Below are 27611 nucleotides of genomic sequence, written 5' to 3'. Positions count from 1 at the left end.
CCCACGGGATCTCTCCATTGCAGCAAGGGGAAGGGGTGGCAGTAGATGTGGAGAGAGCAGAGGTCAAGCCCTCTCTGTTCCCAGGCAGTAACAGGGCCCCTTTCTACAAGACACAAGACGAACCTATATTTTAAAACCTGTGCATGAAGAGCACCTACCTTGGGCCTTGAGAATAGCAGCTTTTCCTCGGCCAGCCCCTGAGCCTTGGTTTTTATTTTTCATGCTCTTTAACATGGGTGCATTCTTCAGCATGTCAGGCAAAATCAGAAAGCGTATTTTGCTGCCACGGATGTACACCTGCTCCAGCTGTGCCACTCGGCCATCTCTGTATGTGACTGTGATGTTGGACATCTGGAAGGAAATCACCAGCTAATCAATTAACAGTCAACAGCACGGTGGGGAGGGCCTTGACTGGTGGGAGAGGGAAGTCCAGAAAAGCAGACTGACATTGTGACAAAGCTGGTGAATTACACAGCAATCATCAGTACTAACTATGTACACTAGGGACTGCACTGAGCACTTCACCTAAACAGTCCTCACAACACCTCCAGCGTGGGTATGAGTGCTCCCTTTTTTTTTTTTTTTTTTTGAGACGGAGTCTCGCTCTGTCGCCTAGGCTGGAGTGCAGTGGCCGGATCTCAGCTCACTGCAAGCTCCGCCTCCCGGGTTTACGCCATTCTCCCGCCTCAGCCTCCCGAGTAGCTGGGACTACAGGCACCCGCCACCTCGCCCGGCTAGTTTTTTGTATTTTTTAGTAGAGATGGGGTTTCACCGTGTTCGCCAGGATGGTCTCGATCTCCTGACCTCGTGATCCGCCTGTCTCGGCCTCCCAAAGTGCTGGGATTACGGGCTTGAGCCACCGCACCCGGCCACCCCCTTTTTTTTTTTTTTTGAGACGGAGTTTCGCTCTTGTTGCCCAGGTTAGAGTGCAATGATGCGGTCTCAGCTCGCTACAACCTCTGCCTCCCAGATTCAAGCGATTCTCCTGCCTCAGCCTCCCGAGTAGCTGGGATTACAGGCATGCATCACCATGCCTGGCTAATTTTGTATTTTTAGTAGAGACGGGGTTTCACCAGGTTGGTCAGGCTGGTCTTGAACTCCTGACCTCAGGTGATCTGCCCGCCTCGGCCTCCCAAAGTGTTAGGATTACAGGCGTGAGCCACTGTGCCCGGCCGAGTGCTCCCATTTTTACAGGTTAAAAAAACCAAAGCAGTTATCCAAGGTCAAACAGCAGAAATGCAGGGAACTCCAGATTCGAACCAGCTGGCCTAGCTTCAGAGCCCTGGCTGTGCAGCAAAGATGTGAAGAGCTCTTGAAGGTGCTAAACTCTAACTAAAACAGCTTCAAACTGCTGGTCCAAACTGTCTTCCCCTGCATTGCCTGGCACTCAGATTTCAAAGGCATCATGAAGGTCACGAGTGCAGATGTGGTTCTAACCTTCCAGAGTGCATACTCTAGAATGTGAGACAGAACCCTCTTGTTTGGGTGACTAGGGACTGAGAAATGGAGCTGGTACCACAGGGCCTACACAAAGGGCCTGAAATTACTGGAGGGGTATGAGGCAACAGCTTGCACAAGGAAAAGAGCAGGCACTGGACAGGGTCATTACTTCAGATAAGGGTCAAGTTTGTCAATAGAGGAAAGATCAATAGGGTTAAGGCAGCACTTAGGAAAGACAAATGTGTCAACAAGGATAGACGGTAGGATGGACAAATGGGGAGCCTGAAGGTGAGACCAGCTTGGCATGGGAGGGTGATACCAATCTGCCAGCATCAACCTCAAGCACCATGTTTACAGAAAAAGCAGCTCATTGTATAAACTTTCTAAAGGGAGAGGACTATAATTTATTTAGAATGGGTCAGCCCATGTTATAGAGAGATGGGCTGTCTCCCAGATTTCTGTCTGGCTAGATGCCATCTTATACTCATTCATTCTCTTCCTCAAGTGCTAACTGGCCACCCAGCCTCTGCTTGAACACTCAGCGAGAAAACAACAACTATGGGCCGGGTGTGGTAGCTCATGTCTGTAATATCAACACTTTGGGAGGTCAAGGTGGGAGGATCACTTGAGTCCAGGAGTTTTGAGACCAGCCTGGGCAACACAGTGAGACCTCATCTGTACAAAAATTAGCTGGGTGTGGTGGCACGTACCTGTAGTCCAGCTACTCGGGAAACTGAGGTGAAAGGATCACTTGGTTCTGGGAGGTTGAGGCTGCAGGGAACTGTGATGAAGCCACTGCACCCCAGCCTGGGCCACACAGCAAGATCCTCTCAAAAAGCAAACAAACATAACTATGCTCTGGGGCCACCCCTGTTGTATATGAGCAGTTTCTAGAGGAATGGTTTCTAGAGCTTCCACCCACTATCCCTGTTCTACCTTCAGAGGCACCAGGGCTCCAGTTTCCCATAAACCTTCTGCTCTAGGCTCCTCACTCCCAGCCTGTTATCAAATTTTCATCCAGTTCCCAAGTCCTTACCAATCCTTTTCTTCCCCTGAAGAATACCATAACCTCTAGTGCCACAAATGAACACCAGGTATGGTTAGACTACCCAAGAGAGAAACTGGATACAACTCAGGCTCACCTGAATCTGCTGACAATTGAAATGTGTTTTGGGGCTGGGTGCGGGGGCTCATGCCTATAATCCCAGCACTTTGGGAGGCCAAGGTGGGTGGATCACCTGAGGTCAGGAGTTTGAGACCAGTCTGGCAAACATGGTGAAACCCCATCTCTACTAAAAATACAAAAATTAGCTGGGTGTGGTGGCAAGTGCCTGTAGTCCCACCCACTTGGGAGGCAGAGACAGGAGAAAATCACTTGAACCCAGGAGGCAGAGGTTGCAGTGAGCTGAGATCACATCACTGTATTCCAGCCTGGGCCAACAGAGCGAGACTCGTCTCAAAAAAAAAAAAAAAAGAAAAAAAAAAAAGGTGTTTTGGAGACTGTGCCACACTCATGACTCTGTAAAAGACACAAAATAGACCTAAAGACCGATAGGTGAGATCCAGCTCTGCCATTTGTCAGAAGTTGAACCCCAGATACATCTCCAGGCTTCTCTGGGCCTCCGTTCCCTCACCTACAAAGCTGAGGAAAATACAAGACAACAAAGCCAACATTTACCGAACGCTTATTAGACATCAAGTGCTGGCCCAGGTGATTTCCCCACAGCAGCTCATGTCACCCCACAAAATCCTACAAGGTAAAGAGATGAAGTGACATAGCGATTCAGTCCCCAGAAATCCATGCCCTTTCCCCCTATTCTCCTGCTTGAGGTCACATCACGCTTACATGGCCTGGCTGGAGTTTGAACCCAGTTCTGTCTAACTCACACTCTTAACCACTGCATCTGATCACACCTCCTGAAATTGTTAAAAAGCAAACTAGGCCAGGCACAGTGGTTCATGCCTGTAATCCCAGCACTTTCAGAGGCCAAGGTGGGAGGACTGCTTGAGGTCAGGAGTTTGAGACCAGCCTGGGAAACATAGCAAACACCCATCTCTACAAAAATTTTTAACCATTAGGCATGGTGGTGCATGCCTGTGGTCCCAGCTACTTGGGAGGCTGAGGTGGGAGGATGGCTGGAGCCCAGGAGTTCAAGGCTACAGTGAGCTATGATTACAATACTGCATTCCAGCCTGGGCAACAGAGTAAGATCCTGTCAAAAAACAAACAAACAAACCAAAGTAAACAAGCTAAAGTATGTCTAAATGCTGTCTCTATTGCCTAACACACAATAGAGACTCAGTAAATGCTAAATCTGGTTGACAGTTAAAATGTGTTTTGGGAGTTGTGCCACTGCTAAGCCATACTCTCTCCAGCACATTGGGGCACATCTCACTCCTTTCCTGACAGAAGCCGTTGCATAAGTCCAACAAGACTTAATCTAGGCATTTCCATAAATGAACTATGTCCTGGCTGAAGCAGGAGAGTCCAGTGTCATCTGACTCCTATTTTAACCCTAACAATCAGGCTCACTACTGCTCTCGCTTTCCCTGCAGCAGTGGCTGAGAACAGCTTGCTGTGGACAAAACCCCAGTCTAATGACACACACACCTGCTAGAGCTTGCTAATAAGCCTGAGCTGTGTTTGTATCATAAGCCAAAGGCAGCAACTTTTGAATGAACCAGATCTTAATCAAATCCAGGCAGGAAAACCCAGTTTAATCAACTTTCCTCAACAGCCACAATGAAACACAGATGGTATAAGCCAGGTACTCAACTGAAATGACATCCTGAGTGGGAGAGAGAGAGAATCTTTGTAGCACAAAGTGGTGGGACTTTCTTAGATACCTAGGGCCAAGATGGAGAAAATTAGCTCCAGGACTGTGAAAGTGCGCTGGGGTGTCTCAGGCCTGTCAATACACCAGAAATGCACTCTTTACAACAATTTCACACATACACAAAGGCAGAGGCACTTGGTTGCCACTGCTATAATAGGAATACCAACTTATGCCATCTACCTATCTTTGTTCTTAGGAAATACAAAAGTATTATGGGGTAGAGGAGTATGATGAATGCAATCCACTCACAAACAGTACAGGGAAAGAAGTATACGATAAGTTTAAAAAACTGGTTTTCCTTCAACCTAGAGGGCTAGGTGCCTAAAGAAATTCAACTACATTGAATTCAGAGATTTCAAAAACTTTCCTAGCAATAGTTATGGGCAATTTTCTGATCCAATCATGTGAGAGCTTCTTTTGGGTTCTCATTTTTATACAGTGACACAATACTATATTCCATACAGAGACCATTTTTCCAAAGACGGCTATTATGCCACAGCTAAGAAAACAGATTTCAAACAGTCCCATCAGCCATTGGGTGGTCGTGTCAAAGCCCCAAAAGCACAATGTCTGCCTGTGCAGAGCTCTGCACCACATTCCCCCATCAAAACTTCTAAGAATTAAGTCACGTTGAAGGTAGTGAAATGGGTTTGACCATTACTTTCTGTATTTGCTTGTATCATTTATAATTTGGTCCCATTTTTATAAAATTGGGGACATATTTTGGAGTCTTGTTATTTTTCTCACTTATGCCAACAGTATTTTGACAGACATGCCATATCCTGCAGCACTGGCGACCAGTGCTTGGCTTGCAGCTTGTTGGAACGAGGAGAACAAAAGCTCCCTGCCTTCCTAGCTTAACCTCAGATGCACACCCTCTGACCATTTGTGGGACCTCATCCTGAGTTTCATATTACATATTTCCTTTTTTTCCTTAAAAAAAAAAAAATTATATATATGAGACAGGATCTCACTATGTTGCCCAGGCTGGTCCCGAACTCCTGGGCTCAAGTGATCCTCCTGGCCCAGCCTCCCAAAGTGCTGGGGTTACAGGCATGAGCCAATATGCCTGGCCATATTTTACATTTTCAAATGTCAAAAACAGTGCTAAGATAACAGGATACCTTAAAACTACTTGAGGGACCATAAAAGACAGTGTATTTTGTATGGGGATGTTGTCAAGGATATCATGTAATAGTGTCTCCTGTATCTGACTGCCAGGGAAATCCACACGATTGCTATTTTAACTTAAGAACATTGGCCGGGCACGGTGGCTCACGCCTGTAATCCCAGCACTTTGGGATGTCAAGGTGGGTGGATCACGAGGTCAGGAGATTGAGATCATCCTGGCTAACACAGTGAAACCCTGTCTCTACTAAAAAAATACAAAAAAAAAATTAGCCGGACGTGGTGGCGGGCACCTGTAGTCCCAGCTACTCAGGAGGAGGAGGCAGGACAATGGCATGAACCTGGGAGGCGGAACTTGAAATCAGCTGAGATTGCACCACTGCACTCCAGCCTAGGTGACAGAGCGAGACTATAGAGCGAGACTCCGTCTCAAAAACAAAAACAAAAAAGAATGCTACACTTTTTGGAACTGACGATCTTCCCTGCTTAAGCTTATACTGGAATATGACTTGATTCAATATACAGGGATTCAGGTTTACATTTCTGGATACTGACTGCTTGGCTTCATTTTATGTTCTACCCCAGCTTACCTGCACCATGATCTATGTATCTACTTTTATCCTGACATAAAACTCTTTCTTAGAGATAGGGTCTTGCCCTGTCACCCAGGCTGGAGTGCAGTGGTGCAACCAGAGCTTACTGCAGCCTGAACTGCTGGGTGGGCTCAAGTGATCCTTTTTGCCTTAGCTTATGGAGTAGCTGAACTATAGGCATAAGCCATCACATCCAGATTATTTATTTATTATTTTTGGAGACAGAGTCTCACTCTGTCACCCAGGATGGAGTGCAGTGGCACGATTAGCTGGGACTACAGGTGCCCACCACCACACATGGCTAATTTTTTTGTAATTTTTTTTTTTAATAGAGATGGGGTTTCACTGTGTTAGCCAGGATGGTCTCGATCTCCTGACCTTGTGATCCGCCCGCCTTGGCCTCCCAAAGTGCTGGGATTATAGGCGTGAGCCACCGCGCCCAGCCCCACATCCAGATAATTTTTAAACCTTTTTTGCTTTTTGGAAGAGACAGGGTCTAACTATTTCTGAAAGGGGATAGAATAAAAAGTAAATGCTAAAACCCCAAAACAGGGCAGGTGTGGCTCAGGCCAGTAATTCCAACACTTTGGGAGGCCAAGGTGGGAGGATGGCTTAAGTCCAGGAGTGCAAGACTAGCCTGAGCAACAAAGTGAGATCCTCTATTTATCTTTTCCAAATCTTTGTGGTGTGCTTGTGTGTGTGTGTGTGTGTGTGTGTGTGTGTGTGCGCGCGCGCGTGAGAGAGAGAGAGACCAGGTCTCACTCCATCGCCCAGGATGGAGTACAGTGGCACCATCATAGCTCACTGTAGCCTTGACTTCCTGGGCTCAAGTAATCCTCCCACCTCAGCCTCCACCTGAATGGCTGGGACTACAGGCGTGTGCCACCACACCAGTCTATTTTATTTTATTTTTTTTTAGAGATAAGGTCTTGTCATGTTGCCCAGGTTGGTCTTGAACTCCTGGGCTCAAGTGATCCTCCTGCCTCAGCCTCTCAAAGTATTGGGATTATAGGAGTAGCCACCACATTTGGTCCCACTCCACTTTTATAACAGAAAATGTTATTGAAGAAGCAAGGGAAAGTGTTAAGAGAATGTTCTCATTCCCAAAAGGCAGAATGATTGGATCTGGGAAGGACAGACAGTACGGGGCACTGCAGGAGCCATAAGTCTCACAGCCTGAGATATGCTGAACAAACTAAACTGTGCTCAGTGTTCACCCACTGCCAGCTTCAGCTACACCACAGTCTGCTGGCTCTTACTCAATGTGCCTAGGTTTTGGTAGATCCAGTGAAGCCTCTACATCCTGTTATGGGCTAAAAAAATCCATTATTGAAGTCCTAATACCCAGCACCTCAGAATGTGATATTTAGAGACAAAAAATCTTTACAGGCCAGATGTGGTGGCTCATGCCTGTAATTCCAGCAGTTTGAGAGACCAAGGCAGGAGGATCACTTGTGGCCAGGAGTTTGTAACCGGCCTGAAAAACATATCAAGACTCTGTCTCTACAAAGAAATTTAAAAATTAGCCAGGTGTGGTGGTGCACAATGGTAGTCCTGGGTACTCAGGAGGCTGAAGTGAAAAGATCTCTTGAGCCCAGAAGTGCAAGGCTGCCATGAGTTATGATCAAACCACTGCACCCCAGCCTGGTCAACAGAGCCAAGGCTTAATCTCAAAAAAAAAAAAAAAAAAGAAAAAGAAAAAGAAAAAGAAAAAAAGAAAAGGCTGGGTGCAGTGGCTCATGCCTGTAATCCTAGCACTTTGGGAGGCCAAGGTGGGCAGACTGCCTGAGCTCAGGAGTTAGAGACCAGCCTGGGCAACATGATGAGACTCCGTCTCTGTTAAAAATACAAAAAATATTAAAATTAGTGGGATATGGCAGCCCATGCCTGTAATCCCAGCTACTTGGGAGGCTGAGGCAAGAGAATTGCTTGAACCCAGGAAGGCGGAGGTTGCAGTGCACTGAGATCGTGCCACTGCACTCCTGCCTGGATGACAGAGCAAGATTCTGTCTCAAAAGAAAAAAAAAAAAAAAGGGCTGGGCGCAGTGGCTCACGTCTGTAATCCTAGAACTTGGAATATTGAGGCGGGTGGACTGCCTGAGCTCAGGAGTTCGAGACCAGCCTGGGCAGCACAGGGAAACCCTATCTCTACTAAAAACACAAAAAATTAGCCGGGCATAGTCCCAGCTACTTGGGAGGCTGAGGCATGAGAACTGCTTGAACCCGGGAGGCAGAGGTTGTAGTGAGTTGAGATCGTGCCACTGCATTCCAGCCTGGGTGACAGAGTGAGACTCTGTCTTAAAAAAAAAAAAAAAAAAAAAAAGGCAAGCCGGGCATGATGGCTCACATCTGTAGTCCCAGCACTTTGGGAGGCTGAGGCAAGTGGACCACAAGGTCAGGAGTTCGAGACCAGCCTGGCCAATATGGTGAAACCTGTCTCTACTAAAAATACAAAAATTAGCTGGCATGGTGGCAGGTGCCTGTAGTCTCAGCTACTTGGGAGGCTGAGGCAGGAGAATCGCTTGAACCTGGAAGGCAGAGGTTGCAGTAAGCCAAGATCGTGCCACTGCACTCCAGCCTGGGCGACGGAGCAAGGCTCCATCTCAAAAAAAAAAAAAAAAAAAAACTTTAAATATAATTATGTTAAGATGAAGTCAGTAGAGTGGGCCTAATTCTACATGCCTGGTATCCTTATAAGAAGAGATCTGGACAGAAACACTATAGAGAGAAGACCAAGTGAAGACACAGGGAGAAGAGAGCCATCTATAATATAAGCAAGGAGAGAGGCCTGGAACAGATCCTTCCTTCACATCCCTCAGAAGAAACCAGCCTTGCCAACACCTTGATCTCAGACTTCCAGCCTTCAGATCTAGGAGAAAATAAATTTGTGTTGTCTAAGCTGCCCAGTCTGTGAAACTTTGTTATTGGCAGCACTAGCATACAAATACAAGCAGGGAGGCAGGTGGCTGCCCCCCACCATTGTTCAGGCATGTGACATGCATCTACTCATTTCTTCTGCACTATGGTTCCTTCTCAGGCCGAGGAGCTATTTTTATCCCTGACTTAGAAGAGGGACCAGAGGAGGAAGAAGGTCCAAAGCTCACCCCAAGTCACCCTAGGTGGCAGGCTGCAAGCTGATTCCAGGTCTGTCTGACACCAAGGTCTGTGCACTTTGTGTCATGTGGACTGCATCTCTGAATGGCCACCAGGTTATCTGGTTAGACACCTTCATTTTACGGATGGGATGACAAAGGCCCTGGAAACCCAGGAGGTTGTCCAAATACATATAGCTAGATGACAAACCCATTAAGATTCACTAACCCAAGTCCTGCATTCTCCTCACCAAATTAAAGTACCTTAAAGTGGATGAGCATGCCTTAAGCCAGAGGACTGGATATATGAAAGAGAGATGATAAACCTATCTACTGTCAATAGATAAACTGATCTCTTGACAGTGATGCAATAAACCTGAGTCACCAGAGGTCTACTTCTCTGCATCCAGGGAACTGACCAAGCTTGTCAACCTCGCAGGAAGATGACAGACGCTCAAAGCTACAGAAAAATCACAAATAAATGAATGGTGCAAACCAATGGATGGTCAGGATACCTGACCATGGTGTAAGACGTTTTATCTTTTGACCTTCTCATCTGGAAAAAAGCAGTAAGTACCATACGTTGAACACTTAACAGTATGTGAGGCACTGAGCAGCTATTGCACACATATAGCTCATCTGATCTTTGTAAAAGTCCTGGGGGTGTGGATATTACCCCTGTGGCAGTCTTAAGGGTGTGCTGCTCAGATCTCCCTCCAAAAGAAAACAGACTATGAGGAGTGTAGGCAGCCGACAATCTCCATCTTTGCAGTCCACTATGGCATTCAACTTGGGGAGAGAGGCTGTCTCCCCAGGCTGCCAGCCAATGGAATGAACACACCAGGGGTGCTAGTCTGCCCATTTCTGCCCCATGTTAGACTCTTCTAATGAGCAATCACTGCCTTGCTGAGACTTCCTCAAAACTACACTGTAGTCTAAGATTCTTCCTGCTCAATCCTCCTTCCTTTCCCCTCTCATTTCACCAGTCAGACCAGCATCACAGACTGAAAATTTCCCTGCCTACTACTGTTTCCTTGTTCCTTTATCCTTTATTGTCATTTCCCCAATAAATACCTTGCATCATTCTGTCTTGGCATCTACATCAAAGAACCCAAAATAATACCACTCCCATTTTACAGATGAGAAAACTGAGTGATTAATACATCTAAGGTCATATAATTAGGATTCAAGCCCATATCTCTGACTCCCAAGTCCAAGTTCTTAACCAATGGTTTAAAGAACAAAGAAAGTGTGAAGATACAACTGAAAAACAATGCTATAAAAATTCAGATGACTATGCAAAAGGCAAAGCTGTGCCATGAGGACACCGTATCAAGAAACTACTCCATTATTTATTATCAGAGTGATGAGTCCTTTAATCTCATTCTCCCTATTTTATGGATGACAAGACTACCACCAAACCTGCTTACCTCACAAGGTAGTTGCAATAATCAAATGAGACTCCTCCTCCAAGAGAAAGGGGAAACAAACAGAGTATGTGAGAAGATTCTCCTAACTGCAAAGCAAGTGGAGGCAAATGGATAATGGCTCTGAACCTGAAGGATTCTACTGAAGGAGCACTTCTCCCAAATAGGTCCCCAAATTTGGGGACGGAAAAAACAAAAAAGACAAAGTAAAATATTCCAAATCTCCAAATGGCTTTTCTGCCTCCAGACTATGTGTTTTGTTCATGCCCACATCCCCAGAGCCTATAACAGCACCTGACTGGTATGTGTTAGGCACTCAGGAAATCATTGCCGAATGAGAACAATTTACAGAAGACCCCCAACCCACACCTTTCTGTCCTTCAAGACGCAGGGCCATTCCTCCCACACAGCCTCACATGCAAAGCAGAATACCTGGCAGTTCATGTTGTCCTCTGCTTCAATGAGCTTCCCCCGATATACCTCACCGGTGTTCGTCTCACATGTTACAATGTGGCCCTCAGCCTCATGCAGCACTTTAATTGGCACACCAATAGACATCTTGGCAGGAAGAGAGTTCTACAGTGAAAGAGACAACAGTCAGTTCATATTTCAGAGTCTGAGAAAGCATGTGGCACACGTCATGTCTCCTTCAAGGCCTGGCACTCCATAAAACTTAGCAAAAACGCCAAAGCGGCATTTTCTATCAAAGAAAAAGAAAAAAGAAAGCTCAGCTCCTGGCTTGGAGGAAACTATCTGGCAAATATGTGCAAGATGTCGGGTGAGGAGGAATGGTGGGGTGGACAGAAGTAAAAATAGGAATGAAAAGAGAGCATCTCCCATCGACCATGTGTCCTTGCTACCCTATGTCCTTTAATCTTCAGCTAAACGACCATTAGCGAATACTGTGTGTGTCGGGGAGGGGGATTGGCATGTTAATCTGTTGCACTGTTATTTGTCAACCCTTAATTGTAGATTATTACATTTTGAGAATCATAACACAGGCCTGAGCTGTCCAATACAGTAGCTCATGTCCACATGTAACTATTTAAATTAAACTTAACTAAAACACAATAGAATTAAAATAAAAAACCCAGTCCCTCAATCCCAGTGGCCATATTCCAAGTGCTCAACAGCTACATGTAGCTAGTGGCTACCCTACAGAAGGTGCAGATACAGACCTAAGGACCATGCATATCTAGGAGAGGAGGCTGTACTTTTAATGCAGCCCTTTAACCCTTCACTTACTTTACCATTCAAGGATATTGAGAAAATATCAAAGTGACAACGTGCTATATGCAGGAAATGCCCGTCATGGAGGAAAATAAGGGAAAGCACCTGACTTGACCTAATTAAAAGCATCAAGCAGTGAACTTTTTATTGACATGAGCAATGACTCAAAGTTGGAACGTAAGTGCACTTAAGACAGGAGAACAGGAGGTTGAAAGGACAGGCTCCTTTGGTGAGGATCCCTGGCTTTCAGCCTTAGGAGCCTAGATTTTATGCTGAAGATAGTGGGGAACCACTGCAAAATTATAGGTAAAGAATGACACAATGAAAAGATAGCAGCATTTATTTACAAAATGGATCCAACGTAAGGTTTAGAAGCAGAGAAACTTGTTAAAATTTCTGCAACAGTTAAAACTGCTGTAGGCCGGGCGCGGTGGCTCAAGCCTGTAATCCCAGCACTTTGGGAGGCCGAGACGGGCGGATCACGAGGTCAGGAGATCCAGACCATCCTGGCTAACACAGTGAAACCCTGTCTCTACTAAAAAATACAAAAAACCTAGCCGGGCGTGGTGGCGGGCGCCTGTAGTCCCAGCTACTTGGGAGGCTGAGGCAGGAGAATGGCGTAAACCCGGGAGGCGGAGCTTGCAAGTGAGCTGAGATCTGGCCACTGCACTCCAGCCTGGGTGACACAGCGAGACTCCATCTCAAAAAAAAAAAAAAAAAAAGTAAAACTGCTGCAACAGTGTGGAAAGCATGACGAGACCACTGCCTGAAAGGGAGCTGGGGGCAGAGATGCAAAGAACTTTTAAAAAAATAACCGGCTGGGCGCGATGGCTCACGCCCGTAGTCCCAACACTTTTGAAGGACGAGGCCGGTGGATCCCTTGAGCCCAGGAGTTCGAGACCAGCCAGGGCAACATGGTGAAACCGTCTCTACTTTAAAAAAAAAAAAAAACCCTCATAGGATTTGACTTCAAGATTCAAAAAACTCATAGGAAATGACTTCAAGATTACTGCCTGGAAGCTTTGAAAAACACTCACTTGGAGAGATACAGAATGTAAGAAGCATGCACGTTGAGGGGGGAGCTAATGAACTTACTTCCAGGCGCTAGTGAGGCGACGCTGATGTTTGGGTGGCCCAAACTTCCCGCTTTCTTCCCTCCCCGAGTCCCGCAGAGTTCCATGCATTGAGTCTTTCTCCAGCCCCTGGCCCCTCACAGGCACCTCGACCTCCCCTCGCCCGTCCCCAGCCTCACCGGCTCTGGCCTACTTTTCCTTCTCTTCGGTGCACGGCGAAAGCCGCTACGGCGAAGGCGTGAATCAAGAGAATGGCGGGCCCAGCTCCCAGAATTCCACTCGTTCCCAAAATGCTGCGCGCAGGGCCCGCCTCCTTCCTTTCCCCAGTGGTGAGAGCGGTGTCGCCTCCGCTTCCTCCTCACTGCGCCTGCCGGCTGGGAAACTAAGGCACCAGTACGATAGTTCCGGCACCGGAAAAGAGGGCCGATGACTGGGCCCGGGGACCGTCGCAAACAACGACCCTTGGGGCCGGCAAAGAACCGGAGAGGGTGCTTGCACTTCCAAGCACCCCACACCAAGGACAGGCTGGACGGCAAGGCGGAGACTCGGGGCCTGGGCTGTCAGACCGGGGGCAGCAGGAGGTTGGGCCAAGGGCCAGGACTTCCCCTTACAATTTAATTTTTTGATCCCGGCACCGCCAGGTAAGGGGCGCCCTGAGTGAGGCTAGGTATCTCGTACGGATAAAGTTAGGTATAGGGTAGAGAGGCGGCCGGCTCAGGGTCATCCCTAAAGGCAGTTGGAGGAGAGTTGTTTGGAGCCTCCGGAATACACTGGGCGGGACCAGGGTTTACAGCTAAGATTGGCAAAGGAGCGGGACCCGGCAAAGGCGGGGCTTGCTGAAGGGAGGAGCCTCTGTCACGAAATGCACGGGCTTTGGGGCGGGGCTCGGGAAGGGGCGGAGCTTCCGGGTCCGCGTCTTGGTGGGCTTCGCGGCTGCGCGAGGATTGGACGAGAGGGCGGGGCCACTCGACGCTGAGGCGGTGAATGGCCGGGGCAGATTTAAATCGGGAGGCTGGGGGCCTCTAGGATCAAAGTTGGGGCGGGGCTTAGAGAAAGGGCGGGGCCTCCAGATTCGAGACCTGGAAGGGCTGGGGCGGGGCTTGGGGCGGCCCAGCCACCGCCTCCGGTTCTCCCCTCCGCAGCGGCGGCGGTGGCAGAGAAGGAACTCGACACGCACCAACCGCCCTCCCGCCCCAGCCGAAGCGGAAGCTGTAGCCCGCTCTGGGCCGGGGCCATGGGCGCCCCGCGCCGCCCGGGTCATGAGGACGGAGGCGGAGGCAGCGGGGCCGCCGCTCGAGCCCGGTCAGTGCCTCTCTGTGGGCCCAGTCTTCACCCTAGTAACGAAGGGGACCCCGCCCTAGCGCGGGGCAGGGTGCAGCCGCGCGACCTTGGGCCGACTCCCGCCTCGCCCCCACACCCGCCTCCCTCCAGTCAGTGGGGGTTTCCTGACACTCGCAGGATTGCGACCCTTGTCAGCATGGTGGGAGGGTCCGGGTAGAAGGGGCGCCACCTTCCCCAGAAGCGAAAAGTCCTACTGGAGCCGCCTTGGGAGCTCTCGTGCCGTGGGGAACCGTGGAGGACTGAGGCTGGGAAGGGCAGGAAACTGGCCGAGAGCACCGAGTGATGGAAGGGCCGGTGCCCTGGCCTCCCAGACTCGGCGTTTTGTCTTGCTCCTGTTCTTCCCCCTCTGGTTCCCTCTGCCACGCGGTAGCCTGAGCCCCTTTGGGGCAGAGACCCGGACTGGTAATCAGTGTCTTGGCAGTTAGTTTGCTTGCCCCAGAGGTAGGGGAGGGGGAAGACGTGACTCCTGTCCTGCTGAAGGCGCAGGGTTGATGAGGAACGGAGTGCTAGCTAGTAAACTCTCAAGTGAAGTGCCAACTGTGGGAGAGGTCAACAGCATGTGGGACCCTGACCTTCAGGTGTCACTCCCAGGGAGTGTTCTCTTTTGTGTTTGCTGTGTGGAGTGGGGGTGGGGGGTGGGGATTGATATCCCTCCTCCTCCAGTTGTCTAGCCCTGTGATCTGAGACAAGAGACTTGCCTTTCCTGAGCCTCAGAGGAGGAATGGCTTACATTCACAGGGAGCTTTCTATGAGGCAGGCAGGCGCTGTGCGCAGTTGTTTACATGCAGTGCCTCATTAATCCTCATAACGACCCAGTGAAGTAGGTGCCCACTGTGATTTGCACTTTTGCAGCTGACCAGACTGAGTCTGAGATGGGTTAAGTATTCAAGGCTAGCACAGTGCCTGTCTTCCTCAGTGACAACCACTAACTGAGGTCAGACCAGGGCCTTCCAGGCAGCCCCTTGGCTCCAGGCAGCAACATCTGGCTGTGGCTTTGTGTTCAGAAGGCTAAAGCTGTTATGGGGACAAATGCCAAGGCCTCGCCTAACATTATCTCCCCCAACATGAGCATCTCTAGGTCCCATCCGCCCTTGCCAAGACTGGAGATGGCCCTATGGGGCCTGCCGAGCCTCAGGATCAAGGAGTTCTAGATTGCAGGGCAAGAGGAGGAGGGGCAGCTGAGTCTCTGAGAGAGAGCTGCTGTCCTGTGCCACATTTTACAGCTGGACACGGAAAGGCATGGACAGAGTCATAGCCTGGCAGAAGATAGCTCAGCTAGTCAGTGTCACAGCCCAAGCCACAGAGTAAGGAGGGAACCTGACACAGAAGGCTGTAGTCTGGACGCCTGGGGGAAGAGGGGTACAGAGCAGTGAAGTGACAAATAGGCCTGGGCATGTCAAGGTATGAGATCTTTTTGGAAAATGCCTTCCATTCCCCAAGCATATCTAAGTGCCTGCTCTGGGCTGAGGGCTGGAAGGAGGCAAATGCAACCTTGTCTCCATCTGCCACTGAAGAATTCTCATTTTGAGCAATAGGGGAAAGCAGAGCTCTCCCACTGCTCAGCATTTTATGAGTCCCTAGGGGTCAGGGCTTGGGTGGGTTTTTAGTCACCTTTGTGTCCCCAGAGCCTAGCAAACAGTGAGTGCTTAGTAAGTTCATTTCTTCTGACCTGGCACAGTAGCTCACCCCTGTAATCCCAGGACTTTGAGAGGCCAAGGCAGGAGGATTGCTTGAGCCCAGGAGTTTGAGACCAACCTGGGCAGCATAATGGGACCCCATCTCTACAAAAAAAATTTAAAAATTATCTGGGTGTGGTAGTATGTGCCCATAGTTCCAGCTACTCAGGTGGCTGAGATCAGAGGATCCCTCGAGCCTGGGAGTTCAGGGCTGCAGTGAGCTCTGGTCACACCACTGCACTCCAGCCTGGGCGACAGAGTGAGACCCTGTTTCAAGTTCTTTTTTTTTTTTTAATGAGATGGAGTCTCGCTGTTGCCCAGGCTGGAGTGCAGTGGCGTAATCTTGGCTCACTGCAACCTCCGCCTCCCGGGTTCAAGCACTTCCCCTGCCTCAGCCTCCCAAGTAGCTAGGATAACAGGCTCTGGCCATCACACTCGGCTAATGTTTGTATTTTTAGTAAAGACGGGGTTTCACCATGTTGGCCAGGCTGGTCTCAAACTTCTGACCTCAAGTGATCTGCCTGCCTTGGCCTCCCAGTGTTCTGGGATTACAGGTGTGAGCCACCATGCCTGGCCTAAAAATGTTTATTTCTTCCAGCAAATATTTATTGAGTTACTAAACATCCAACACCAGTGACTGAGAATAACAGGGAACAAGATTGGCAAGTTTCCTGCTGTCTCAGTTCATTTGTGCTTCTATAACAAAATACTCAGGACTGGGTAATTTAGAAACAATAGAAATTTAATTTCTTTTTTTCCTTTTTTTAGATGGAGGTCTCACTATTTTGCTCAAACTGGTCTCAAACTCCTTGTCTCTTGTCTTGGCCTCGTGAGTAGTTGGGATAGCAGGTGTATGCCACTGTGCCCGGCTCTAGAAATTTAATTCTTCACAGTTCTGGAGACTCCGAGGTCCAAGATGAAGGCGCTGGCAGGTTCTGTGTCTGGTAAAGGTCTGTTCCTTGTAGATGGTGACACCTGTGTGTCCTCAATGGTGGAAGGAACAGAAAGGGCGTAAACACTGTACCTTTACATGACAGAAGAACAGAAGGGCAAAAAACAAATGGCCTATGCTAGTTTCCTCCGGCCCTTTTATAGGCACTAATTCACTGATGAGGGCAGAGCCTTCCTGACTTCTCAAAAGGCCACACTTACTTATGTATTTATTTATTTTTGGTTGTGGATATCTTCCACACCCATCTTTTCATACCACCACAATGGAGATTAAGTTTCAACATGAATTTTGGAGAGGATACCATAGCACCTGCCTTCAGGAAGCTTGCAGTCTAGAGACAGAGTGGCTTGATCTATTGCTGAAGGAAATGAACAGGATGCTGTGAAGGAGAGTCCCCTTGTTTCTCAAAGGCTTAGTTAGAAAAACCTCTAAGAAGGCCGGGCGCGGTGGCTCAAGCCTGTAATCCCAGCACTTTGGGAGGCTGAGATGGGCGGATCACGAGGTCAGGAGATCGAGACCATCCTGGCTAACACGGTGAAACCCCGTCTCTACTAAAAACTACAAAAAACTAGCCGGGCGAGGTGGCGGCGCCTGTAGTCCCAGCTACTGGGAGGCTGAGGCAGGAGAATGGCGTGAACCCCGGAGGCGGAGCTTGCAGTGAGCTGAGATCTGGCCACAGCACTCCAGCCTGGGTGACAGAGCGAGACTCCGTCTCAGGAAAAAAAAAAAAAAAATTCTCCTCTAAGAAGAGATTTTGAGCTGGGACTTGAATGACTAGAAGGAACACAACCTTGAGAAGAGCAGCCAGGAGAGAGTTTCAGACAGAGGGAGCCTCACATGCCAATGCCTTGGGGGTAGAATGAAGCCTTAATGAGTTCACAGGTTAACTAGACCACAGGTGAGGGCGGCCTAGATGAGGTTGGTGGGGCAGGTTAGGCAGGGGCCCACACACAGGGGAGTGAGGGGAACTGGGGCTGGCACAGCAGGAGGGCTCCTGGGGTGGCTCTGCACAGAGCTAGTCACGTGGTCCAGGGGAGACCTGCCAGATGGGGAAATGATGCGGGCTGGGTTTTCACGTGCTGAATGAGTGTCATGAGTAAGTAACAGCAGAGATAAGCCTCCTCCTCTGTAGACTCTGAACTTTGTCCAGGTTCGTGAGGTGGCTACTGAGGAGGGTCCTGCATGCCACATGCCCATTTGCCCCACCTCAGGGCCTTAGCACATGCTGTGTGCTAAGGCCCATCCCCTCTAAGGCACACCCTTACCGTTTCCCCCAACCTAGGCCTCTATTTTGTTATGTTTGCTTGTTTTTGCTGTCCATCAGGATAGTTAACTTTGTGTCACTCACTGCTGTATCTCCAGTACACACACCAGGCACTTACTAGGCTTTGGGGAAATATCTGTCGACTGAATGACTGAATCAGACCAAAGTGCCCCCTCTTCCACCCCCTGCCCGTTTAGGGATGGCCAGACTCATTCCAGCAAGAGGAAGTCAGCTGCCCAGCCCACAGCCAGCCAGCAGTGGCACAGTTGGGTCTGGAATGCTAGGTCAGGCTCTTTCTGCTCCACCTCACAGCCTGGCAAAGACAGACCGAGAGGTTGCCCAGGGTTGGTGGCGGGTGGAGCTCACAAGGATATTCCATATGCTGCACAGCTTACCTGACAGTTCCCTTCTCCTGGCCATGGTCTCACACCCTGGTGGTCCTGGGGTCTTTGGAGTCAAGCAAACCTCCAGGGGCCTCGTGAACTCAGATACATGTATCTGCTGAGTGCCTCCCTTGTGCCATTCCTGGAATGAAAGCAGGAAACAAAACAGCCCCTGTTGACCAGGCAGGGTGGCTCACACCTGTAATCCCAGCACTTTGGGAGGCTGAGGTGGATCATCTGAGGTCAGGAGTTCGAGACCAGCCATGGACAACATGGTGAAACCCCATCTCTACTAAATTATAATAATTAGCTGGGCGTGGTGGTGCGCCTGTGGACTAAGGCTACTCTGAGGCAGGAGAATCACTTGCCACCTGGGAGGCGGAGGTTGCAGTGAGCCGAGATCATGCCACTGCACTCCAGCCTGGGCGACCGAGCGAGACCCCGTTGAAGAAAAAAGACCCTGTCCCTCCTCCTCAGAGCTCCCACCAAAAGAAGGCCTCTGAGTAGGCATGGGGGCAGTGACTGCATATGTGGGTCACTGGGCCCCAGAGGGGCAACAATGGAGAAGTGACATCCAAGGGCAGGAGTTAGGCACCCAGGAAGCCAGGTATGTCCAGGCAGAGGGACCAGGTGTGCAAAGGCCCCCGGGGTGTGAGGGATTATGACACACAAAGGCAAGGGTGCAGAGGGTGCTAGGGCAGCAGCCATGGAGGTGTTGTCTTAAGAAATGTGGGACCCAGCTCACTGGAGGATTTTCAGTAGGGCTGACCTCTCTGGCCAGTGTTTTGGGGAGATCACTGCTATTGTAGGAGCCTGGATTTAAGGGGGTTGCTGAAGGATTGTGGGAAGGTCCCTGAGCAGCCCCTGCAGGGTCTAGGCAGGAGGCAGTGACACTTGTCTCCCATGAGGGTGGCGGTGGTGGGCTCTGCGCTGAGGGTCTGTGACTTCCCTCTGTTTCTGCACAGGGGACTTTGTGCAGCTGCCTGTGCCAGTCATCCAGCAGCTCTACCACTGGGACTGTGGCCTGGCCTGCTCCAGGATGGTGCTGCGGTGAGTGGGGCCAGGGCTGGGGGCTCCCCATCTACATCTCCTGCTCTGGCTTGGGAGAGACCTGGGTGGGATCCATTGTCCCTGTCACTGTCTTTGGTGGGGGCTTGCAGGAGGCCAAGCTTCTACCTGGTCCTAGTCCCATCTGCAAAAGTGAGCAAGAGGTGGACCAGGCCTTCCAGGTCTCCATGATAGTAATGGCTGGGGGCTTGGGGTGGCCAGGAAGTCCCAGGTGTCCAGGCCTGTCCCACAAGGCTGCTCTGTGACTGGGACAGGAGGCCCTCTACCCCCTGGCCTCTGGCTCCTGGGAGACTGGGGTGCTGGCCGTTAAGCGGAAGCTGTGTGAATATCACAGAAATCTGGAGAGTGAGAGCCAAGAGGGACTGTAGCCGTCACCTTGTACAAGAGTTTTTCATTTGGCTTCCTGGAACCCCAGGGCAGCTGTACCTTCATCTGTTTTACATCCTGGAAATCCCAGCCACATTCAATAAAAGCGTTCTGTGCCTAAAACTTTGAAAACCACTGATGTGATCCAGGGACCTAATCTTAGAGATGAAGCTAAAGAGGCCAGAGAAGACAACGACTTGCCCAGGGTCACAGCCCACAAGACACGAGAGATGTGAGAAGCAGAGTCCAGGCCTGCAACTCTGGAGCCAGGATGGTGCCCCAGGCAGCCTGGGCAGTGTGTGGACAGGAGCTAGGGTCTCATGATGAAGGAGGGAGACTTCTGGGGAATGGGACCTGTGACAGGGGCTCTTGGGCCAGCGGGTGGAGGGTGACCTGGTCCAGTTAACCCTCGAGAGCAAGCTGAGCTCCCTGCACATCTCCCTGCAGGTACCTGGGCCAGCTGGACGATAGTGAGTTTGAGAGAGCCCTGCAGGAGCTGCAGCTGACGAGGAGCATCTGGACCATCGACCTGGCCTACCTGATGCACCACTTTGGTGTGAGGCACCGTTTCTGTACCCAGACCCTGGGCGTCGACAAGGGCTACAAGAACCAGGTGAGCGACCAGCCACTGGGCCTTCCCATGTGGGGCCACACAGAGGTATAAGGCCACTTGGTTCCAGTAGTTGGAAGAGGGAGCAGTCAAGGGCTAGACACCCAGGTAGACACCCAGGTGTGCAGAGACCAGGGAGCAGCAGCAGAGAGGCTATAGGCAGGATTTGGGAGCCAGTCAGAGCAGGTGCCTTTGCATTCTGACCTGCCCAGAGGATCTGAGTACTAAGTCCTGGCTCCTGTCTGCCTGCCTTCTACAACCCTCAGAATGTGCAGAGGCCACTTCCTACACTCTTTCCTACTGTCCTCAGCACAAGGCAGGCCCAGGGCCTCTGAGAACATCACTGGCTTCATCCAGCCATCATTTGCACATTTTTTTTCTTTTCACCAGGAGAGCCAGCTTTTAAGCTGGGTAATTGGTAGTCTAGAAGAAAACCAAAATACCATCTTTTCTTTTTTTTTTGCCTTTTGAAAAATAATGCCAACATAGCCATGCCAGCAAAGTGTGTTCCGTGGATCACACCTAGCTAAGCCAAGCTGTAGCTGGGCTGTCCCAGGTGGCTCAGCCTCATCCCCCTTGCTTATTCGCTATGGGCTCCTGCTCATGCCTGCCAGAGTGTACAAGCCCAAGGGTGATTGATCCTCCCCAGGGAGCTGACCTGAGCCCAGCTGCCCACCTCTCTTAAGCATCGTCCTCATGCCTCTGTGTGGTCCTGCATCCCTGCTCCTGCTTAGGACAGCTTTCTGATCAGGCTTGCTGCACGTACCATCTGTCCTGACAGGTGGGGCTCCTCTGCCCTCCTGTTGTCTCTGCCTCCGTAACATGCTCTTTAGTTCCTTCATCCAAATGGAGTGAAGGCAGCCTGGGTGGTGGCTGCTCCAGCCCCCTCTTCTCTGTTCAGTCTTTCTACAGGAAGCACTTTGACACAGAGGAGACCCGGGTGAATCAGCTGTTTGCACAAGCCAAGGCCTGCAAGGTGCTGGTGGAGAAATGGTGAGCCCCCTGACCTTCCTACCCGCCCTTCCTCTCACGCCTGCTCACCCACAGATCTGCAGTGGAGAGGCCTCAGGATAGTGTTCAGGAACGGCTGGAACTCTGGAGCCAGGCAGAACTGGCTACCAGGTGGCTGTGGGCACTGACTTGCCCCCTTGAGCCTTGGTTTATGGAGATCACTGGGGCTTCATGTCCCAGGCTCTGACTGGGGATGGATCCTGAGCAGGTGCTGGAGGGACAGGTGAACGAGAGAGATTGCATCCAGCCCTTGGGCTGCTTGCAGAAGGACAGCATGGAACACAACACAGGACCCCTAATGAAAGGGTGATGGCCTAAGAGGAATGTGCTGGTGCAGTGATTGACAAGGGACGGGGAGCAGGGAGGACCCAGTGTGTAAGGGCTGCTGTGACCTTACAAGGGCCTCCCCTTCTCATCTGTATGCATTGGGGCTGGATTCAGGAAGACCCTGGGTGCAGTTTGCCCCAATGTGAGTGGCATTCTTCTCTGGATTATGTGAGAGTGGGGCTCAGACCTGCTGCCTCTAGGTCCTGGACAGACTTTTCTCAGATTTTCCCTTTCTTTGCAGATTTATATTTTCATTATTGACCTGCTATAATCACATGATAGGTGATTTAGAAAATGGGGGTGGGGTGTGATCTCCATTCATACTATGACCACATGGGCACATGTTGGAAGGAAAGGCAGCAAATGTTTATTTAGCAGCTGTCAACAGGTACCATCTCCTTGAGTGGAAAAGCTGTTGCTGTCTCCGTTTCTCGGGGGAAAAAACTGAGGATGAGAGAGACACCCAAGGTCACCCCCAGCATCTTGACCATGCCATGATCTGAACCCATGCTTGTTATTCCTTGAAGCCTGTAGCTTTTCCTTCCAGCCAAGCTCCTGCTTTTTCCCTATAGCTGAAATCCCACTCTTGTACACTGCCACTGGGAACTCAGCCAGCTATTTTGTTTCAAAGAAAGACCAAATGGAAAAATGGCACGTTTCCTTGGCCAAGGCAGCAATCCAAACTGCCATGTGAGTCAGCTGTGGCTGAAGCTGGGCCAGGCCATGTGGTACTGATGCTGCCACTCCTAAGGAAGGCCCCAAGTGGGTGAACAGCCCTTCCAGCAAAGATGCAGGAGCCCCTGGCCTAGAGCTCCCCCTGCCCACAGCCCCATCTTCCCTTTGCCCCTCTGGGTGTTTTCTTTTTTCTTTTTTTAAGAGACAGGGTCTTACTCTGTCATGCAGGCTGGAGTGCTGTGCTGCAATATTGCACTATAGCTCACAGCTACAGCCCCAGGCTCAAGTGATCTTCTTGCCTCAGTCTCCCGAGTAGCTGGAACCACAATCTAATACCACCATGCTCCATGCCTGGTAAATTTTTTAATGTTTTTGCAGAGACAGGGTACTGCTATGTTGCCCAGGCTGGTCTCTAATTCCTGGGTTCAAGCGATTCTTCCACTTTGGCCTCCCAAAGCACTGGGATTACAGGCGTGAGCTGCTGTGCCCAGGCCTCCTCTAGGTTTTCATTTGGATTTGCTGCCTAGTGGAAGGCACAGGATGGGGCAGCACCTTCTATTAATGAGGGAGGCTCCAGGCAGATGTCATTGCTGAACTGGAGCTCCCCTGGAAGCAATGTGGCCCAGCCCTTCCTGGGCAGTCCCTTCTGCCACAAGGAGCCTTAGGAAAAAAGTAAAATAACTCTTTCAGAGAAGCATTTGGTTTTGAAAGTGTCTGAGCCATGCGTGGCTTAGATTTGGGGGATTAGATTGGGCGTGCAGTTTTCAACGTAAACCACATATGATTTAGGGTAGAGGAGAGACAAAGCTGGGCAAAAAGAATTCACTAACCAGGCTGGGACACAGGAGGAGGATGGTTTCTGTGTGCTGCTCTAGTGGCCCTTGACTTGGACCCACCTGGAGCTGAACTGCCCTCCCCGTGAAGGGCCTGACAGGGCCAGCTCATCTTTGTGCACACTCAGACATGCACACCCTACCAGTCTCCTGCTTGGCTCTAGGCTGAGCCTGGGCCACAGTGACAGAGCAGGGAGTTCAGGGCAAAGGGAAGAGGAGCCGATCCCCAAGCTTTGTAACAGAGAAACAGGAACAAGCAGGGATCCAGTTAAGGGATGGGGAATGGAGGCCCAGCAACACCAGCTGACCCCTCTCCTGCCCACAGCACGGTGAGCGTGCAGGACATCCAGGCACACCTGGCTCAGGGCCATGTGGCCATCGTGCTGGTGAACTCTGGGGTGCTGCACTGTGACCTGTGTTCCAGCCCTGTCAAGTACTGCTGCTTCGCCCCCAGTGGCCACCGCTGCTTCTGCCGCACTCCTGACTACCAGGGCCACTTCATCGTCCTGCGCGGCTATAACCGGGCCACTGGCTGCATCTTTTACAACAACCCAGCCTATGCCGACCGTGAGTGCTGGGTGGGGCGGGTGAGGCAGAGTGGGCCACGTTCACTGTTCTGTATGCCCAGTGCCCACGATTCCCACCCATTCAATCTAGTGTGGCCAGGGCCTCCCTTACCACCTTTTCCCCAAAGCCCCTGCTCCTCCTGGACTCTTGTCACTGGAGCCACCCCTCAGGCCATGCAGGCAAACCTGCGGCAAACTGTGCCAGCCTTCTCTACAACCTGGCCACCCCTCCCTCCCACACCACAGGCCCCACGCCACCGCCCAGGTCCCTGCCTCACCCTTTCATGCTGCACAGGCTGCACCCCTCCCCCAGCCCCCAGGATGGCCAGCACATTCCTCAGAAAGAAAAGCCGGCCAGACCCAGCCCCTGCTCTAGACCCATCCTGGCCTGCCTACTGCCCTCCAGGCACAGGGAAGGGCCGCACTGACTCTCATAGACTGGATTCACAGAGACAGCCCCTGGACGCCCTGATCACATAAACTTACCGCATCTATGTGGCCTGGAGCATGTTTCTTCCCCTCTCTGGGCCTCACTTTCTCCAACTGCTCAACTGGGGAGGAGTCAGAGAAAGCTCATGAAGACCAGGATGGGCAAGGAGGGCTTCCTGGGGGTGGAGGACTTGAGCTGAGAGGAGTGGCCATGCGGGTGGGACACAGGCCTCACCCAGCTCCCCTGGGCACTGTGTCGGTGGGGTAGGTGCTTTCTCACAACCCACTGACCCCGTTCTGCCCTCTCCACCCCCAGCAGGAATGTGCAGCACCAGCATCAGTAACTTTGAGGAGGCCAGAACCAGCTATGGCACAGATGAGGACATCCTCTTTGTCTACCTGGACAGCTGACAGCAGGAGCCTGGTGTGCCCAGGCCCTTGGACCCCATCCCCACCCCAGCTGGGCCCACTCAGGATGCCCTGGCCCAGGCCTGGGGCTGCTGGGGCTGGAATGTGGAACTGCAGCCTCAGCCCATCTGGCAGAGCCCCAGGAACTCTGGGATACTGTGGCACAGCTGCTTTGTCTGCCAGTGCCGTGTGTTGTCATGTCGCTCACGCCAAGCACCTGCTGGCTGCTGGAAGCATACCCCAAGACCCCAAGCCTGACTCCAGCTGTGCCCACAGGAAGTCCAGTCCCAACAGTGCCCTTGTTGCCTTTGAGCCAGACCCAAGGCAAGGGTCTCCGCACAGACCGCAGGGCTGAGTCTGGAGAGAGAAGTCGCTTGACTAATGCCACTTGTCAGGACAGTATGTGAGTGTCTGGAGACAGCATAGTTGACCCCAATGCCCCAGAACTGAGGACCCCTCCAGGCCCCTCTCTTCTGGAAGTGCTGCATATGCCCCCATGCCCCGTGGTTGACGACACCACCGCCTCCTGCCTACCCGTGGGCCCAAGTTTCTGCGGCTCGTTACAGGGTGTCTGGCCCCTGCCACCCAGCATAGACACACCTCACAGCTGCCCTGCCATGCAGAGCCCTGGCCCTGGAGACTCTTAAGCCCTCCACAGCCCTCCAGGTCCTCCAGCTCAGATGGAGGGCTCTCAGGGGTGTGGCCTGGGCCTAAATCCCACTGGTAGGCCTGATGGCTGGCAGCACAATGTGTGCTCTGGGAATAAACAGCTGCCCTAGACCCAGAGGGATCTCCGCACCCAGGAAGCCTCCTGACACCAGCCTAAATCCTGACAGTAGGGTCTGCCCTCTGAGTGTGGGGAGCCCCTAGTCCTTTAAGGTTGGCTGCTACGGCCTGTGCTCCAAAGCAATGGGCAGGAGCAGCCTGCAGCTACCCACCCAACCTGGTCTTCACACGAGGTTGCACGTGATACTGGGCCTCTTTTATCTTGACGGAGAAGAGGGATTCCTGCCTAGGATCTTACAACACAGCAAGTAGCATAGAGCTCTTTCCTTCCTCTTTTTTTTTTTTTTTCTTTGGTTGGGGTCAGGGGTTGTTTGAGATTTAAGTTTTCATTTTTGAGGGGTAATCACCTTCAAGTATAACAGTAATCGTAAGAGTGAAGGTACTTTGGAACCACTAACACCTCTGCACAGGGCAGTTAGCCAGCTCAAGTTCTTTTTCAGAGAAAGGGACTTGGCCAGCGGTTTAAGTATCTGCCCCTTCACCTCACAGACGAGGCAGCTGGCCCAGTCTGGGGAAGCTGCCCAGGACAATGGTGGAGCTGGGTCTTGAACCCCAGTCTGTACCTAAAAAACTAAGGGAAATTGATCATTTTCAAAGGGGCAACAGTGATACCATCCCTGCACTCCTGGGTCCTGCTCTTATAGTGCCCAAGGCAGGGCATGGTGGCAGCTGGCCCCTCCCCCACCAGGTGACTCTGGGGGCAGAGGTGGGCTCTGTTTAGGAGGGCGGTCAGACCACCCAGCCAAATTGCTCCTCAACCCTAGACAAAGCCTTTGGCCAAGAGGGAGGTGCTGTTAGCTGGGCAGCCCTTCTGGGTTTCAGAGACTGGTGTTGGCTCCAGACTGGTCTCATCTCCATTGCCTTAATGCCAGGTGGCCCAGGAGTACCCATGCACAGCAGCTGTGGGGTGTGGGCATCTTCAGGAGGTGTTCTGGTAAAATTGTGAGAATAGCTGTGTGAAGGAAACCAGTGGAAGGAAATGAAGTTTTCAGGATGACGGGATGTGATTCAGACACAGCGCACATGCTGTTAGGGCTGTCACTAGGGAGTGGCCTTCATGGAGGGTGGTAACAGCACCTCAGTCCATCCAAGATGTTTAGAAACACTCAGTCTCTGGTCCCAGAGGATGGCTTCTCAGGGCACACCACAAGTTAAAGGTCACCTGCCTGGAAGATGAATGAGAAAGCTGCCCGTTCTGAAGACCCATCTGCCTAGGGAGGGTCGCAGAGGCAGGATGTAAGCCACACTGTGTTGCATTCTTGCACAAGTCATGAAAATGCGGCCAGAGAGAGAGCCTGGACATCGGGGACTTTTGCCCACAGCACATGACACCCACAGCTGCCCAGCCCGTCCACGTGCTGGGGACCAGCACAGCACCTGAAGCCATGTGCGACAGTGGGCTTTGTTCATTCTAGCCACAGGGGGATGAAAGGGATCTTTTGCATTGCAGAGATTTTATATATATTTTGTTTGTAACGAGCCATTCTCAATAAACATTATTCTCACTGCAAAATGGTGGTAGCCCCTGGCTGGCCTTTGTGAAGCTGTGTTGATCTGCAGAATTCCTGTCCCTAAGTTCTCAGCATGAGCACATGGGAACCCAGGTCCTTGTCTTGCCATACCCAGTTTAGCTGGGACTGGAATCCCGTTTTCTGTTTTCTAGGGCCATATCCATCCTGTTCAGGCCTGGATGCTTGTGCCCGTCCTGGACAGGCAGTACTAGGGGTAGAAGGGCCTCGGGGCTCAGCTCAAGTGAACTGCAACAAATACAACTACAGGAGACACCACAGAATGAGGGGGATATTGAAGAGGAGAGACAAAAGTGGGTGGGATGGCCGGGCACGGTGGTTCACACCTGTAATGCCAGCACTTTGGGAGGCGGAGGCGGGTGAATCACGAGGTCAGGAGATCAAGACCATCCTGGCTAACACGGTGAAACCCCATCTCTACTAAAAATACAAAAAAAAATTTAGCCGAGCATGGTGGCGGGTGCCTGTAGTGCCAGCTACTCAGGAGGTTGAGGCAGGACAATGGCATGAACCCGGAAGGCGGAGCTTGCAGTGAGCTGAGATCGCACCACTGCCCTCCAGCCTGGG

At 51.2% G+C, this 27611-nt stretch overlaps 2 protein-coding genes and 1 pseudogene across 8 annotated transcripts; 2 read left to right on the top strand and 1 right to left on the bottom strand.

Annotated features, from left to right (window-relative positions):
• SNRPD3 (small nuclear ribonucleoprotein D3 polypeptide) lies at positions 1–13367 on the bottom strand. Of its 2 annotated transcripts, none has more exons than XM_026449421.2 (3): positions 13000–13367; positions 10950–11093; positions 1–351 (listed from the first exon to the last, which is right to left on the bottom strand). In XM_026449421.2, exons 2-3 carry the CDS (start codon positions 11073–11075, stop codon positions 124–126), a joined length of 354 nt encoding a protein of 117 aa, XP_026305206.1. In that variant the 5' UTR covers positions 11076–11093; positions 13000–13367; the 3' UTR covers positions 1–123. The 2 variants fall into 2 exon arrangements, with proteins under 2 accessions (XP_026305206.1, XP_026305207.1); XM_026449422.1 differs by lacking the exon at positions 13000–13367 and adding an exon at positions 12843–12978.
• GUCD1 (guanylyl cyclase domain containing 1) lies at positions 13150–27028 on the top strand. 5 transcript variants are annotated; one of them, XM_023197834.3, is made up of 7 exons: positions 13150–13461; positions 13963–14122; positions 19402–19486; positions 20318–20483; positions 21382–21473; positions 23652–23893; positions 24638–27028. In XM_023197834.3, exons 2-7 carry the CDS (start codon positions 14080–14082, stop codon positions 24730–24732), a joined length of 723 nt encoding a protein of 240 aa, XP_023053602.1. In that variant the 5' UTR covers positions 13150–13461; positions 13963–14079; the 3' UTR covers positions 24733–27028. The 5 variants fall into 5 exon arrangements, with proteins under 5 accessions (XP_023053602.1, XP_023053604.1, XP_023053603.1 ...); XM_023197836.2 differs by lacking the exon at positions 13150–13461 and having other exon boundaries at positions 13761–14122; positions 24641–27028; XM_023197835.2 differs by lacking the exon at positions 13150–13461 and having other exon boundaries at positions 13761–14122.
• On the top strand, positions 24896–27028 carry LOC111530561 (annotated as a pseudogene). Its single transcript, XR_002727848.3, has one exon. The product of XR_002727848.3 is annotated as an uncharacterized LOC111530561 (transcript).
• Positions 27029–27611: the final 583 nt, after the last annotated feature.

The sequence above is a fragment of the Piliocolobus tephrosceles genome, chromosome 19, assembly GCF_002776525.5.
Source record: "Piliocolobus tephrosceles isolate RC106 chromosome 19, ASM277652v3, whole genome shotgun sequence".
In the NCBI taxonomy this organism is placed as follows: domain Eukaryota; kingdom Metazoa; phylum Chordata; class Mammalia; order Primates; family Cercopithecidae; genus Piliocolobus; species Piliocolobus tephrosceles.
This window is presented reverse-complemented; position numbering and strand designations above follow the sequence as displayed.

Coding starts and splice junctions, on each gene's coding strand:
- GUCD1 (XM_023197834.3), top strand. CDS start 14,080: ATGAGGACGGAGGCGGAGGCAGCGGGGCCGCCGCTCGAGCCCG. Junction 14,123..19,401: donor GGGGCCGCCGCTCGAGCCCG/GTCAGTGCCTCT, acceptor GTTTCTGCACAG/GGGACTTTGTGCAGCTGCCT. Junction 23,894..24,637: donor CAACCCAGCCTATGCCGACC/GTGAGTGCTGGG, acceptor CTCCACCCCCAG/CAGGAATGTGCAGCACCAGC.
- SNRPD3 (XM_026449421.2), bottom strand. CDS start 11,075: ATGTCTATTGGTGTGCCAATTAAAGTGCTGCATGAGGCTGAGGGCCAC. Junction 352..10,949: donor AGGACAACATGAACTGCCAG/GTATTCTGCTTT, acceptor ATTTCCTTCCAG/ATGTCCAACATCACAGTCAC.